The following is a 16,810-nucleotide window of genomic DNA, read 5'->3' as shown; positions in this document are numbered from 1 at the left end:
GTATAAAATTATATTCTTTAAAATGTCATATTAAATCTCAAATGAAATTAATTTATTAATTTATTAACTTCTTAATCTATTTAAAGATGTCTTATTATTTATTTAAAGATATTAATATGATATATGTTTTTAAGTATCCTAATCGGTCATACCAAACTTTTAAAAAAGTCAAATTCATATGTAAAACTAAACGACTGAATAGACAAATTAGTCTATAAAATTGTAAACCTGAGTCAAATTAGTCATTGAATTATGTAAATTAACAAATATGATAACTCTTCATCATATGCATATTTTTCATTGTTTTTAGTCTTATATATCATTAATCATTAGTTAATTTAAGGATTTATTTGATATATTTTATTGATTTTAGTTATTGGATTTAATAAAATGTTTATGTCCTTATTTCCTTGATTAAGTAGAGATTTTCTATACTTTTGCATTGTTTCTTTGTTTTAGTGCAGTGTCGAATTTTGCTGAGAAATCAATATGACCTATGTGGAATATTTCAGTCATATATGGAGTTGTAGATGTTCAATTGAAGTCAAACCAAGTGCAAATGAAAGCTAAGATTCATAGCTACAACTTTCATTAATACACCGGAACCAAATTCAGACTTGAAAGAGAAGAAAAATGAAGTAAGTGTCAGACATCAGATGTTGTGCGCTTGAAACGCAAAACCCGCGCATGAGGCGCATTTCTGTCTTCCTGAATCTATCCAAATGCGCCTAAAGCGCAGATCTCACGCCTGGAGCCGGTGGCGCACTGTTGAATATATAACAACGTGTTTTCCCACTTTCTAGGTATCTTTTTGATTATTGGAAAGTTTGGAGACTTGTTCTAGAGAAACTCAGAGACGGTTGTTTCTAGCACTATTGGAGGAATTCTATCAATCATTCATGAATTTTTCTTGTAATTCTTCTTTAATCTCTATATTTTGTATCTTTGTTATGAGTAACTAAACCCTATTTGTTAGGGATGAGTGAAACAAGATGGAACTCTTATTTGTCTGATTTGATTTATAGTTATATGAATAAGTTTATTGAATTATTTTTCTCATCTATGTGCTTAATGCTTTTTATTTCTTGATCAGTTTTAAAATGTTTTACGATTCATATTTTGAAACGGAAGTGGACTTTACGAATGTTTGAGATGATAAATTCATGATATTGTAGTTTAGAGATAGATGCAGGTCATGAAACCAATTGAATTATTTGGAGAGACAATAGTTTAATAAGAGAATTTTTGTATCATAAAACTTAATTCTAATCTTAAATCCACTAAGGAATTAGGGGTTTCTTTAGAATTAAAAGTTTTGTCACTAAGACATTAGAGCAAGAATAATAAAGAGAATTCGGCAATTAGTAACTAGGATCAAATTAGAAACCAAGATTGGATTTGAAGTGAAACTCATCTCTGACATTTTTCTTATTATAAAAGTTTAATTCTATTACTTTTGTTAGTTTCAAATATAATTTAATCCATTCAAAAACTTTTTGTTCAATTTTAGTAATTACGTATAATTCGATAGTAAAACGCAATCCTTGAGTTCGACACTCGGTACTACTATTTTATTATTACTTGCAACCATTCAGTACACTTGTTTAAACACTATCAAAATACACTCCTGAATTGTAAAATATTAATCAAAATAATTCATATTTTAATTTTTTATCGTTAAAGACTATGATGTGATATGTTAATTTAATGTGCGACTTCTTTGCGTTGATCTCATATCAATGTCATCACAACATCAACTAATTTTTTTATGAAAATTAAATATTTCATGGACTAATTTGTCAATAATTAATTCATACATAATTTCAATTACTTACAAAATTTTCTTTGAGATGAAAAATTTTTATTGAAAATTTTGTCTATGGGAAGATGACAAAATTTCATCAGAAAATTTGTCTATGAGAATATGACATTGGTGTGAGATCAACATTGATAAGCTACATATTCAATTATAGTATCAGATCAAAATATCTTACTACAAAGTTTATTAGAGAACTATTTTAATTGATATTTTACAATTTTAGAATATAATTGTCAGTTTATAAAATTCAGGGACTAATTTGACCAAAACTTACAATTTCAAACATCAATTTGTTTATTCACTCAAAAATAAATTTATAATAGGTAACAAGTCAAACTAAAACCTTAATATTTTAGAAAAAAAATAATAATACACTAACAATATAAATCAATTTTACTCTGTTAATATGAATTATTGATTATATAATTATATCGTATAATTATAACTTTCATCAATTAATAATCAAAACGTTCATGATAATTCTCGGTGTAAAATGCATAACTATTAAACCCAAATTTGTTTACAATCTGGACTAAAATCTTACCTAGGCTAACTCATTTGAGTCCATTCTCATCCTACTTGTTAGGGAGACCTTTGATAAATTAAAAACTCAACCTATCAAACCTTACTTTAAAGGTAAAAAAAATAATTAGTCGCTAGAACCGAATGATAGGAAAGCTGCTCTGCAGGCACAGTCTTAGACCCTCATTTAACTTTAAAGGTAAAATTAATTGGTACATAACATAAGATCACGGGGGCTTTTATTTTTCAATACCTTCAAAAGAAAATTACTCAAATACTTTCTTTTAAAATTTATTAACCAAAATACATTTCTTTTTTTTTTTTTAAGTCACAAATTGTCATTTGAAATTGTGACTTTCTTAAGGAAGCTCACGTTTCAAATGGCGACTTTCTAAATGGTTATTTTATTTATTTAAAAAGTACAATATTTTTTCAATTTTTATTCAAATAAAAAAATATATATATATATAATTCATAAATACAAATTTTAAATTACTTAATTCATTCATAAAAAACATCACAAATTTTACAAAAATTATGATAAAATTAATGTCGAAGGTGACCTCTAGTACCACATTGTCGAGGTTTTCTCACACGTACAAAATTTTGACGACACCTTCATACATCACGAGTTTGTTCTTGAGGATGTCTAGGAGGAAGTGCTGCAGAAGAACTACTTTCACCTTGAGTCTAGTTGGATATTTGACTCAACATAATATATGCATTCCCTAAGCTTGGAATTTGAAAGCTTTGTTGACACATATTATTCAGTAACTGGGTAGCGGACTCAGGTGTATTATAACAAGTGTTGAACGTGTTATACAACAATTCCTCTTCGCTTGATGCAAATGATAGTCGACACTTGTTTTCTTGATGTGGTTGTTGGCTGTCAAAATTTAATTGTTCCCCTAGCGTGAACTTGTAAGATTGATGTGGTGTGTGGGTAAAAGTATGAGGAGACGGTTGAGTGTCAGGAGGTGTTGGTATATAATATTGATTTTATTGTGTTATGTTGAGCATTGATTCCTAAAAAAAATGTTGGCTAGATTGTGGTTGTAGGTTGGGGTGGATTGACACGAGGATCAACCAATTGGTTTTCTACAGAAATAAATCGTTTAAATTTTTTGCAAAACCAAACCATGTATTCATAACTTGGTTTAAATTCAACATATAGAGGTTGACCATGAAAAATATGATTCTCTCGTTCATGCCACTCTTTGTTCTCATTTTCGTAGAATAATTCCTAACTATAGTCAACTTGTTTATGCAAATCTACCTTATGATATTTTCTCATGTTCCTCGGGGGATGTGGAATTTCTTGAGGTAGTCCAAATTGTAGTTTCACTCTATCGGTTTGATGTATTCCTATTATGTAGAAACAAATCAAATATGTAGATGCATTCTCTATCCAATTTTCTTCTGGATTGTTATATGTTAGACGTAGGTAGGGCCTCCAGAGAAACTGATATATAACAAGTTTGTTAGTAATATATGCATAAGAATAAATAAAATAATAGAAATAAAGTAATGTTTTAATATATTACATCGTTAACGGTCATGTGATCAATTTTTGATCGATATCCATATGATAACAAGGTGTATCGCCAAATTTCATACCCTTTCTATTATATCTACGAAAATAAATTTGAATGTTAGTGAATTAATTAATAGTTTTATATATATAATATTTACCTTTTTTGATATTTACCTTTTTACAAACGTAAAATGAGGCTCAAGATTACTTATTGGTGCAAGACATGACATATGGTACCATGCCCACGTTTGAAATAGATATGAACATCCACCGATCGACATAACATCGGGTTCAGATGCACGACACAATTCTCTATAAAGTGTTGACAAACACGTTCAACCCCAACTGTATTCTCCCGTCTCTCGCAAATCTCTCAACTAGTGAAACCACATAATATGTACTCTATTGTGGGATTTGTCGGGCATTAATATGCCGCCAATCAATTCTAAAATGTATGCTCTACAATGTATTATTATTTCTTCATTCGATGATTCTGGAGTTAACATTGAAAATGTTTCTCTTAGCCATTTTAATTTTATAAAATTCCTTTTTCTTTGAGATTCAGGTGGCATGACTCCTACCAAATCTAAGAAATCATATGTCCATGATACTATAGTTGATCTAGTTACTGCTTTACCCCCAACATGTAAGCCAAGTAGCAGTGCAACATCTTTTAATGTTATGGTACATTCACCTATTGGAAGATGAAACGTGTGGGTTTCAGGTCTCCATTTTTCAACTAAAGCAATAATAAGTGAATTGTCTATTTTATAACTTTCTATTTGTGATACGTTACCAAATCTGACTTGATTCAACAATGGAATTATTAAAGAATTTGGTGCAATGTGTTTATGGCTAAGTGATCTTAAATTTTGAGATGAATCCTGTAATAAGCAAAGATTAAAAATATATTTGAAGATATTAGAATGAGATGAATCCTATATTTACAAGAATTATAATAAAACTATATTTTAGAATGAAACTTAGTATAAAATATATAAGAAAAGATTAAAAATATAACATAAAGTATTGTATTGCTTACAAAATTTTGAATATGGTGTAGCGCTGATCTATGATTATCAGCGTTCCATAACAATGCCATTTAGATGACAATAAAATTGTGACTAAGAGCAAAGAAGAAATATAAAGAGTAGAAGAGTGAAAATGTAAAGAAGAGTGAAGTTGTGAAGAAATATAAAGAAAAGTGAAGCAATATGATCATAAACTTGGCCTATTTATAAAGAAGAAATATGTATATTTAAATATATACATGTCCAATTAAGGACTTCAATAACCAATAGAATCCTATGCATGACTTTACACAAGAAAACATTTTGAAAATGAACACTTCTAGACGGAGAAGACTGAACATGATGGAGAGGATTAGACTGGACGATGATATTATCACGTTTTTGCAACTTCCCAATGTGTGGGAATATATTTTGATTCCCAACCAAATCGCCTATTGAAAGGTGATTTCTCAAAGTATTATTCAAGGCCGCCTTTTGGAATGGCGACTTGCAGGTATCTTGTCACTAGGTCGCTTTTTAGAATGGCGACTTGCCAAAGCATATGTCACGAGGTCGCCTTTGGGAAAAGCGACTTGCCAAAGGATGTCATGCATGCACGGGTCCGTATATCACAAGATGGCAGGAGTCAGTGTATCACAAGATGGCAGGAGTGCATGTATCACAATATCACAATTGGTTGCAGGAGTCCGCGTATAAGTATGATATATCATTTTCATTACATTTCATCTAAATATCTCATTCTCTATCAATGGCACCAAAAAATATAGTTTTATTTATTTATTTGAATGGTGAAAAATGTGAAAGACAAAATATTGGTAAATATTTTAAAAGTGAGGAAAAATAGCTATTCGAGATCATCTTGGATGCAACCTTACTTACTTGAAGAAAAAAATTGAATCAAAGTTGAAGTTAGAAAATAAGGGGGTGTCTAATATAATTTTTCGACACCCTATCTCATTAGTACAAAGCCTGGTTCATTATGAATTGTTAAATGTTGAAGACGACGAAGATGTTGAACTCATGTTTGATGTTTATACACAGTGGTGGTAACTTGGTTCTATCGAGTTATATGTCACGTTTGAGGATGGTAATCCATTATATGATGTTGGTCAACCATCATCATCAACCACACCTCACCCTGAATACCATTTTCAAACACAAAATACATATTCTTTTCAAAATTATGAATCTTACCAACCTGAACCATACCAACCGAACCATACTCTGACCAGGCCGAAACATCTGAACTTGAACCATCTCAACCTGAACCGTATATTCCACTAGGTGATGTGGCCGATTTTGATCAACAAGAAATAAGTGAGGAGAGTGAGGAAGAAACATACTTTGACGAGGAAGAGGAAGAGGACAATGACAATGGCGACGATCTAGAGCCAGAACCTCATGTAATTGCAATGGCATACGACCCACCATTCCATATGAGTAATCTAAACTTGGATTATGCTTACCAATCCTCCAAATTTGATATTCCATATAATGAACCACCTCCATTAGATGCATCTCTTGAGATTGGAATGAAGTTTAATAGCAAACCAGATTGTCAACTTGCAATTAAGCATTATCACATAAAACACTCACTCAGTTACCGTGTAGTGCAATCTGATCAATACAAATATGTACTTATTAGATGAACTACATTGACTAAGAACCAAAATGGACTAGAATAAACCTAGTAAAGATCAAAGTGACTTAAAATCTTAATTCGTTTAGACTTATGCATTTAAAGGACGAACAACATTGCCTAAATGTGTTAGGGGCCACAACCATGAAACTTTATTTACTATATTTATGTAAGATTTTCATGTATGAACGTAGTAGGTTAAATAGTTAAACAAGATGGTACAATAAAATTTAATTAAAATCCTTCAAGAAACACATTAAGTTAAAAGCTTTTCAAAAGTTAGCATTCATCAAGACAGTTATCGAAAATGTAGGTTTGATAAAGCAAATGGTGTTTTCTATACTAATAAGATTTGATGGGATAAGTTTAATATTCAATTGCTACCTTTTGGGTCTAATTTAACTAAACTGGATATAATGGGATTGAAAGGTTTAGAAGCAACAAAGTTGGGACTATCCATATGATGGATTAAAATAAGAGTTGTTCGCCAAACCATCTGAGAGTTGTATGCGATACAATTGAAAGGAGTTCCTACCTAAATAACTGAGTTTTGAGTGATCAGTCATCGTTAACTTAAAGCAAAACGAAATATGGATCTCAACCCACTAGAAAAAAAATTTAAATGCGATTTTCTGAATCAAATGTTGAAGGTAATTTGATTTGAGAAAAATAGTGGGAGACATATTTAATTAAAGGTCTAATTAAACATTTCATTCCATGACACTTATTTTTGTATATTTTAAATGTAGATTACGATGACATCAAATAACTCTAATAACTTGTTGCGACCATCCTTGGACTGGCACCGAAACTTGAGGGTTGTCCTCAAACATGAGAAAAAATTGTATGTTCTGGAAGGGTCTTCTACCGAAGAACCAGCTGCTTTTGCACCCAAGACTGTACAAGATGCTTACTAGAAGCATCTAGATGATGCATTGGATCTTAGTTGCATCATGCTAGCTACCATGATTATTGAGGGCTTAAAAAGTGTAAATAAGTAACACTTAGTAATTCAAGTGGTGCAATCTTATGATCCCCCGACATGAATTAAGTGAACGTGAGACACCATAAAATACAATGTGTTTAAGTGAAACACATAATACAATAAGTTACAATGTGTTAGGTTAGTATAAGAGTCTATAAATAGAACCCTTATACATCAGGATCCATGGAGGAAAAATTTATTTTTAATCTGTTGCGTTCATCTATTTTAATCACAATTTTCCTTCACAAGTGTGTTACAAGAACCAAAGAAGGGAAAAAATAACATCATGGTGGGAACACATGATACATCTATTCGATGCAGTAGCGCAAATGTATGTAGCACTAAAACATCCGTGAATAAGCTTAAACTGAGAACTTTGGTCAAAAAGCTTACACTGTGACCTTTGATTAATAAGGATAAGCAACCTAGAGTTATTCCATATATAAAGTAGTTACTTTTTGAAATCCATAATTTCATAGATGACATTACTGATGTTAGTGATTATGGTAATTATGAGTATTGTGTAGTTGTTGCTTTACTTGAAATGAGAGATAATTCTTTCGTCAAGAGTGTTTGATAGAGATTCAAGAATTCAGACTTGATTACGAGAGAATACTTATGGAGAAGTTTGTGTTCATCAACTTATTCGGTGTGTAAATGTTGCTACATATGAAACTTTTGATAATTGAATGATACTTTCAAAAACAAGACATGTGATTGTTTCAAAGTTTAACGTGATTTTGGGATCTGTCTATGAAAGCAAATATTGAGAGACAACCCTAACCCTAATTGTCAACTACCCGATGGACCCACTGTCTCCGGTGAATATTTTTTTTCTTTCTTTTTCGGAAAACCGTGTTCTCAACTCCGGTTTCCCCCTCCCTGTCTTTGATACACTGATTTCTCAATGTGTGTCCATCCATTCACGCTCTACCGTCACTGTCTCTGAAGATTTTTTTTCGACAAACGACCACTCCAGCAGCGTCGTACACCCTAGATCGGCCAAACTCTTTAGTCTCGTCATCAGAAACGTCTCCACGCGTCCACATGTGCTCCAGCCTTCACGCGCATGAGATCTTCACGCCGCCTACAACCACGCGCGTGACGGCGTGTCTGGCAGCCGTTCACGGTGCTGCTTCTTCCATAGCACTCGCCTCGGCCTCTTGCTTCCATATCTGCCCTCAGTTTTCAGTTTTGAGTTACAGATATATGAGTTCCAGTTCAACGTCCCCTATTTTCCCGGTTCCGACGCGTTTTCTTACACTATTTACTGACCATGATGTCTAAGTCTGAAACAAAGAGCATCTTCACCAACTACATAAATTCTTCTCTCTCAGTTGAAAAATTGAATGGATCAAATTATGATAGTTGGGCCGCCGACATCAAACTATGGCTACGTGGTCAAGGTTACGAGGACCATCTCACTCAAAACCCTGAAAATGTGAGTGTGACTGAAACATCCAAATAGAAACAGATTGATGCTCAGTTGTGTAGTGTCATTAAGTCTACACTTCATCTAGATGTTAAACCAATTTTATGTCCGCATCTCACATGTGAATCAGTTTGGGGTGAAGCAAAGACACTCTATACTAACGACACACAACGTCTCTATGGAGTTTGTCATCGCTTGTTGAATATCATTACTCTGAAGACACTTGATGGCTCTATTTCTTTATATCTTGGCACCGTTCATATTGCACTTCATGATTTTAATGAGTTTCTCCCTCCTGCTGCAAGTAATCCAGTTGAACAGAAGAAGGAGTTGGATCAACGCATCACCTTCTTCATGTTCCTTGCACTCTATGGTCTACCCTAGAAGTACTCTGCAACTCTTGATCAAATTTTGGGGTCTGTTACTATTCCAGATATGTCTACTACCTCATTGATCCTCCTTCAAGTACCAACAAAACATCTAGTTGAGCATTCTACTACTTCAGTTTCGGGTGACACTACTGCCCTTGAATCTAAGGGACATAATCAGAATCGTTCCCGTGGAGGACCATCCAACTCTAAGCATCGTCCCAATTGTGAGCATTGTAATCGACTTGGACACACTATTGATCGTTGTTGGAAGTTGCATGGTAAGCCTTCGCCTTCGATAAATGCAACTCAACTTGACCATTCTGCCACTATTCAGACTACACCATCTCCACAAGGCTCCCCGACAAATTATGAAGATTTTCTCTGATGGGTTCAGAGTCATCGAACTCTAGTTTTCCCACTTCAGTTGCACACACTGGTAACTCATATGTTTACCTCTCTCACTCATCTTCTCTCGGCCCTTGAGTTCTTGATCCTGGTGCATCTGATCATGTTACTGGTAATACAGGTCTCTTTTCTTCACTCTCTACATCTAGTATTTTATCTACTATAACTTCTGCCAATGACACTCAAACTCGATCTCAAGGAATTGGCACTATCCAAATTCTCCCTTCCATCTCAGTTGCATTTGTTCTCTATATACCTGGATTCCCCTTTAATTTACTTTCAGTTAGTCGATTGACTCGGTCTCATGATTGTATTATTACTTTCACTAATGATAATGTTACCTTGCATGACCGGGGTTCGGAACGGACGATTGGTGTCGGATGTGAGTCACAAGGCCTCTATTACCTTTCTACATCTTATAAGATGTGCTCTGCCACAGAGTCCACTCATACTATCCATGCTCAGCTAGGACACCCAAGTCTTACCAAACTACAAAAACTGGTGCCTAGTTTGTCTAAGTTTTCTATTTTACATTGTGAGACGTGTCAGTTAGGGAAACACACCCGTAGTAATTTTCCTGATTGAGTCAATAAAAGAGTATCCTCTCCCTTTGCTTTAGTTCACTCTAATGTTTGGGTTCCCTCTCGTATTGTGTCTACTTTAGAGTCTAAGTATTTTGTTACTTTTATTGATGATTACTCTCGTTGTACATGGTTATTTTTAATGAAAAATAGAGCTGAACTGTTTTCCATTTTTGAGCAATTTTATCAAGAAATTAAAATTCAATTTGGAGTTTCTATTCGTACCATAAGAAGTGATAATGCTCAGGAATATTTGTCCCATCAATTTCAAAAATTTATGACTTCCAACAGTATTCTACACCAAACATCATGTCCTCATACACCCCAGCAAAACGAGGTTGTCGAATGCAAAAATCGGCATCTCATTGAAATCACACGAACCTTATTTCTCCATGGCAATGTTCCATTCCGTTTTTGGGGGATGCAGTCTTAACGACGTGCTACCTTATCAATCGTATTTCGTCTTCTGTTCTTGATGACAATATCCCCCACTCGGTCCTTTTTCCCCCATACCCCTCTTCACCCACTACCACCTCGTGTCTTTGGGTCCATGTGTTTTGTCCACAATTTATCTCCTGGTTTGGACAAACTGTCAACTCGGTCACTCAAGTGTGTCTTTCTCGGTTATCATCGGTCCCAAAAGGGCTATCATTGTTATTCTCCCACACTACACTGCTACGTTACATTTGTCGATGTTACCTTTTTCGAGTCTGTACAATATTTTAAACCTACCCATATAGCTATTGAGCCCCATCACGACATTAATTCCGAACCTCCTCAAGTAGTTATCCTTATCCCACCCACTCATATTCCCATCGAACTTGTCAAGTCTGCCCCCCCAACCTCCACAACCACTACAAACATATCAGCGTCTTTCTCGGTTAAACTGTCAGCTCGATCACTCAAGTGTGTCTTTCTCAGTTATCATCGATCCCAAAAGGGCTATTGTTGTTATTCTCCCACACTACACTGCTACGTTACATTTGTCGATGTTACCTTTTTCGAGTCTGTACAATATTTTAAACTTACCCATATAGCTATTGAGCCCTATCACGACATTAATCTCGAACCTCCTCAAGTAGTTATCCTTATCTCATCCACTCATATTTCTATTGAACTTGTCGAGTCTGCCCCCCAACCTCCACAACCACTACAAACATATCAATGTCGTCGCCTATCCTCTGTTGTGCATGTTCTTGTTCCCATTATAGACTCTCCTCCGACGCCACTTTCGGATTCGGCCTTGCCACCTGAGCATGACCTTCCCATTGCTCTTCGTAAGGATATCTGCACCACCCGTAATCCATATCTTCATTATATTGATTTGTGTTATCATCGTCTTTCTCCTTTACATTACACTTGCTTGTCCTCCTTGTCTTCTGTTTCTATTCCTAAAACTACAGGTGAAGCATAATCCCACTTGGAGTGGCTTGATGAGATATGTGCTCTATAAAGCAGTGGTACTTGGAAATTGGTTCCTTTACCTCATGGGAAGTCTTTAGTCGGGTGTCGTTGGCTCTATACAGTGAAGGTTGATTCTGATGGTAAAATTGATTGATTTAAGGCTCGTTTGGTTGCCAAGGGATATACTCAGATTTTTGGGTTGGATTACAATGATAAATTCTCACTTGTTGCCAAAATGGCATCTGTCAGGCTGTTTTTCTTCATTGCAACAATTCGACATTGGCCTCTCCATCAACTTGACATTAAAAATGCTTTTTTGCACGGTGATCTTGAAGAGGAAGTTTATATGGAGCAACCACCAGGGTTTGTTGCTCAAGAGGAGTCTTCCACCATGGTTTGTCGGCTACACAGGTCCCTTTATGGTCTTAAGCAGTCTCCTAGAGCTTGGTTTGGCAGATTCAGCTCGGTAGTACAAGAGTTTGGTATTGATTATGATGATGGTAATTATGAGTAGTTTTTGTTGTTTATGTGGATGACATTGTTATAACTGGTAGTTATCAGCAAGGAATAATTTAGTTGAAACAACATCTTTCAAATAAATTTCAGACTAAAGACCTCGATAAACTCTGTTATTTTTTGGGTATTGAGGTAGCTCAATCCAAGGATAGCCTTGTAATTTCACAAAAAAATATGTTATGGATATTCTTGAAGAAACAGGTCTATTAAATGCCAAGCCAATTGATACTCATATGGATCTAAATGTCAAACTCCTACCCAATCAGGGGGAGCCTCTATCAGATTCAAGAAGATATAGGAGATTGGTTGAAAAATTAAACTATCTCACAGTTACTCGTCCTGACATTTCCTTTGATGTTAGCGTGGTAAGTCAGTTCTTAAATTCTCCTTGCCAAGAACATATGGATGTTGTAATCCGGATTCTTAAATACATAAAAAATGCACCTGAAAAATGTCTCATTTACGAAGATAAAGGAGATACTCAAATAGTTGGTTACTCAGATGCCGATTGGACAACCTCACCCATAGATAGACGATTAACTTCAGGGTATTGTGTACTTGTCGGAGAAAATTTAATATCTTGGAAGAGTAAGAAATAAAATGTTGTTGCAAGATCCAACGCTGAGGCAGAATACATGCCCATGACACTAGTAACATGTGAACTCATCTGGTTGAAACAGTTACTGAAAGAACTTCAATTTGAAGAGGCCAGCACAATGACACTAATATGTGATAATCAAGCTGCATTACACATTGCCTCAAATCCTGTTTTTCATGAGAGGACCAAACATATTGAGATTGACTGTCATTTTGTTAGAGAAAAGATCGAATCGGGTGACATCATCACTAGCTTTGTCAATTTCAATGATCAGATAACAAATGTTTTTACAAAGTCATTGTGAGGTCTTAAAATTAGTTATATATGTAATAAGCTGGGTGCATTCGATTTATATGCTCCAACTTAAAGGGGAGTATTAAAATATTATATTAGAATATAAATAATTAGATTAGATGGACTCTAGGTATTTCGACCCGTTAGTATTACTATCAATTATGTTTATTTAATACTCATAGTCTATATAAAGAAATTCCGTTGTGTAGTTGAAACACATGGGTTGTTCAATATGTCTCTCAATACTCTTTGTATTAAACAGTAACTATTGCACCTTTGTATGCTAAATGAAGACATCATTTTTAGCTTCTTTCCACCGTTGAATATCCTTAGTGTGATCGGGAGGTAAGTAAAATCCAACTAAGAAATTATTCCAATCAAAATTCAAACTCTAACCCTCCTGAACCATTTCACCTTAACTGAAGTTCATTAACCACTTGAGCTCAATTATTTGATTGCATGTTAAAGTCATTATGAAAGTAACCATTAAAAATATTAAATTACCACTTCATCCTAAAGTTATGTTGCCACATGGTTCATAAATATTCTAAGCAAAAATATGTCGTCACCCTTAAGTTACTTTTATGTTTTATTTTGGTCCCTTAAGTTTTGTTTGTTTTATTTTAGTTCCTCAAGTTATAATCGTTAAACATTTTGTCCCCTCAAGTTATTTTTGCTCCATTTTAGTTTCTTAAGTTACAAACATTAGACACTTTTGTCACTTAAATTACAAATATTATACACTTTAGTTATTTCGAATAGTATCTAAAGTTATAACTTAATAGATCAAAGTGTCCAACTTTTATAATTTAAGCGACCAAAATGTTTAATATTTATAACTTAATAGACTAAAACATAAAGAAAACAACTTAAGAAACCAAAATGTGTAATGTTTAAAAGTTAAAAGACTAAAATAAAACAAATAAAATTAAAGGGATAAAAATGACACCTAAATAAGTTAGCCTAAATTTTTGTACCCATTTGGAAGTCTCCTTTTGAATGGCAAGACAACTTTGAAATGCTTGTGTGAAGAAATTTCAAAATAATGACTTCAAAATTGCTGAGCTTATTCTTGTTGAGTTTCTATTCTTCGGTAGCTATTTATAGCCAATCCATGGCACCAATACCATTGACATTTAAGAAATGGATTTACCCTTGAATTAAATCTATATGATAAAAAGTTGAATTATTCTTGTTGAATTACTGAAGGGTAAAAAGTTTGTACATGTACAGGCTAAAAGTGTACAAATCCGGAAAAGACTCAATTTCAATCTCTTTCTATACAACGTGGTGGAAAAATTAAATCAATTATGTACCACTTATATTCTATTCATTCTTTATTTTTCTGTAGTCAACATATAACAGCAAAAGAATTTATGACTGATACATTTTGCAATAATCATTGTCACATTACACCATATCTGGAATACCTCTATAGAATTGTTCAGCATCATAGAGGCAAGAAACACCACTTCGTCAAATGCTGCCAGTACACTTGGAGGACATGAATTTGGGTTATATGATTATACGTATAAATAAATCACACTCATCAATCTGGATGCACTTCCTGCCCCACATGAAGCCAAGAATCACCTTGTTGCTGCTCTCCATTGACTGATTCATATTTCAGCAGTATGCCAAACAAAATCCTTCCCTGCTTTGTTGAATACTTATATTAGACTATTGATGCCGACCTAAGATAAGTCAAATAAATAAATAAATAACTCTAGCTATTAAGACAATTTGACCAACCTTTACTCTCCTGTATGATGCTAAAGTTGCCAAAGGTTCATTTGACTTTTGCACTCGTCCAGCATTTAGTGCAAGGTTAATTATTTGGCATCGATTACATCCCCCTAGCGACTGGTATATAAAGATGCAGAGACAGAGAGAGAGAAGTCAAGCAAGTCCCCAACATTAAGAATACAAAGCATTGTTTAAACATGGAGCGCATGTAGAGGAAATTTCCATAACTCAATAGGTGTGTCGTTGCTATTTATGTTTTGATTAATCATTGCAAAGACAATATCAACCTTAAGTTGAACAAGAGACAAAGATTGCATAGATATTTATTATAAGATGGTAAAAGAAATGAAGATGGCTGAGAAAAGGTGTACCACAAGAAAGGAAATGGCCTACAAATAGATATTATGGATGAACAGCTCACAAGGAACAATGTCCTATTGAAATATATAAATCATTGCTTCTGATACTATTTGAATTTACGTATATTTTATTTAATTATAATTCCCTAAATCACTCAATTTACGAAGTGGGCTTTGTTGAAAATAAAATATTAGTATCTAAATAAATAGAAAGTTTGTATGTATTCCTGTCATTATGAGTATTTATCATTCATAGTCGAAGTTTGGAACTTCCACTATATAGTTGAAACACGCGGGTTATTCAACATGTCTCTCAATATTCTCTTCTCATTCAATAGGCTTTACGTATTGTCTCCTATAAAGGAAGCACAATTTTATTGGAATAAACATATTCTGAGTTTCTATAATATTTCTTCATGTATCACGAACCCTAGGTTATTTTCTCTAAGGAAACCTAAGCTTCCTCAATGAAGCGTCCCAACACTTGGTGGCAGGTCCTCATTGGCTTGATTGACAACTCCACCACAGCTAACAGCTCTATCGGTAATGGAGAACTCATACGAACTGGCGGCCAAGGAGGTGACGGTACACCACATGGGACTGGTGCAGGCCGCAATGGCAGCGGCCCTGGTACGAGCGCAGGGGACAAAGTTCGGGTGGACCCGACATGGGATTCGATGTTCCTGGAAGTGGCCGTGGAAGCGGCGGCCCAGGAATTGATAACGGCGACATAGGTGGAGGTGTTGGTTGAGGCAATGGAGACCTGGGAGATGGGCTAGGTCATGGAATAGGCAATGGAGGCAGTCCCGACAACTATCACGGCGATGGTTATGGAGAAGGCTATGGCAGTGGCTTTGGAGGTAACTACGATGGTGATTACATTGGTGTTGGACCCTTTGGTTCAGGAGGCAGTGGTCACAACTCTACAGGTTACTATCCAACGTCTGAATGGTTCAAACTACACAGAATGGTTCCAAACTGTCTGACCCATTTTGGACGGCTAGGAAAAATATGGCTTTCTTACCTGTGATGTTCAGGAACCTACAGCAGCAGATCTAAATTACAGCTTCTGGAAATCTAGAAACTTTTAATTATTTCCTGGCTAATTAATTTAATGGAGGCGGGTATTGGAAAACCCATCATGTCTCTGTCTATAGTAAAAAATGTCTAGGATGTTGTAAAGGACACCTGCTCTGATATTCAGAATTCTTATCAAATCTATGGTCCGTGTTAGAATATTAAAAAAATATCTTATAATATCTTTTATATTATATTAGAGCATCTTAAATTATTTCTTAGGATCAATTTATAATTATAGAGATATCTTAGAATATCTCTTATTATTATTATGATTTATTCCTAATTTAGGATTTAGTCTATGTTTCTCTATAAATAGAGATTAGTATTGAGTCTATTGTAATCAAGTTAGCATTAAGCTATTATCAATAATATTCAAACCCTTATTATTTTCTCTTCTCCTTTTCTTTAAAATCTCACACTTTCAACATGGTATCTAGAGCCTATTTCGATCCTCCTTGAACGATCTCGCCTCTATTCCGCTGTCGAGTTCCCAA

The 16,810-nt window shown here is 34.4% G+C and overlaps 1 protein-coding gene across 8 annotated transcripts in view; it reads right to left on the bottom strand.

The window, feature by feature from the left end:
- Positions 1-14,372: 14,372 nt before the first annotated feature.
- Positions 14,373-16,810, bottom strand: part of LOC101491274 (molybdenum cofactor sulfurase) — a 40,972-nt gene continuing 38,534 nt past the window's right edge. For 7 of the 8 annotated variants that reach the window (XM_073369953.1, XM_073369950.1, XM_073369952.1 and 4 more), the window contains 2 exons: positions 14,884-14,994; positions 14,373-14,785 (listed from right to left, as the gene is read on the bottom strand). In XM_073369953.1, coding sequence (XP_073226054.1) covers positions 14,681-14,785; positions 14,884-14,994 — 216 coding nt within the window. In that variant the 3' untranslated portion in view covers positions 14,373-14,680. Of the gene's footprint in view, positions 14,786-14,883; positions 14,995-16,810 lie in introns of those variants that run through there. The other variant, XR_012163532.1, reaches the window with a different exon arrangement.

This window comes from Cicer arietinum, chromosome 6 (genome assembly GCF_000331145.2).
Source record: "Cicer arietinum cultivar CDC Frontier isolate Library 1 chromosome 6, Cicar.CDCFrontier_v2.0, whole genome shotgun sequence".
Classification (NCBI taxonomy): domain Eukaryota; kingdom Viridiplantae; phylum Streptophyta; class Magnoliopsida; order Fabales; family Fabaceae; genus Cicer; species Cicer arietinum.
The sequence above is the reverse complement of the archived record's forward strand: the minus strand, read 5'-3'. Positions and strand labels throughout refer to the sequence as shown.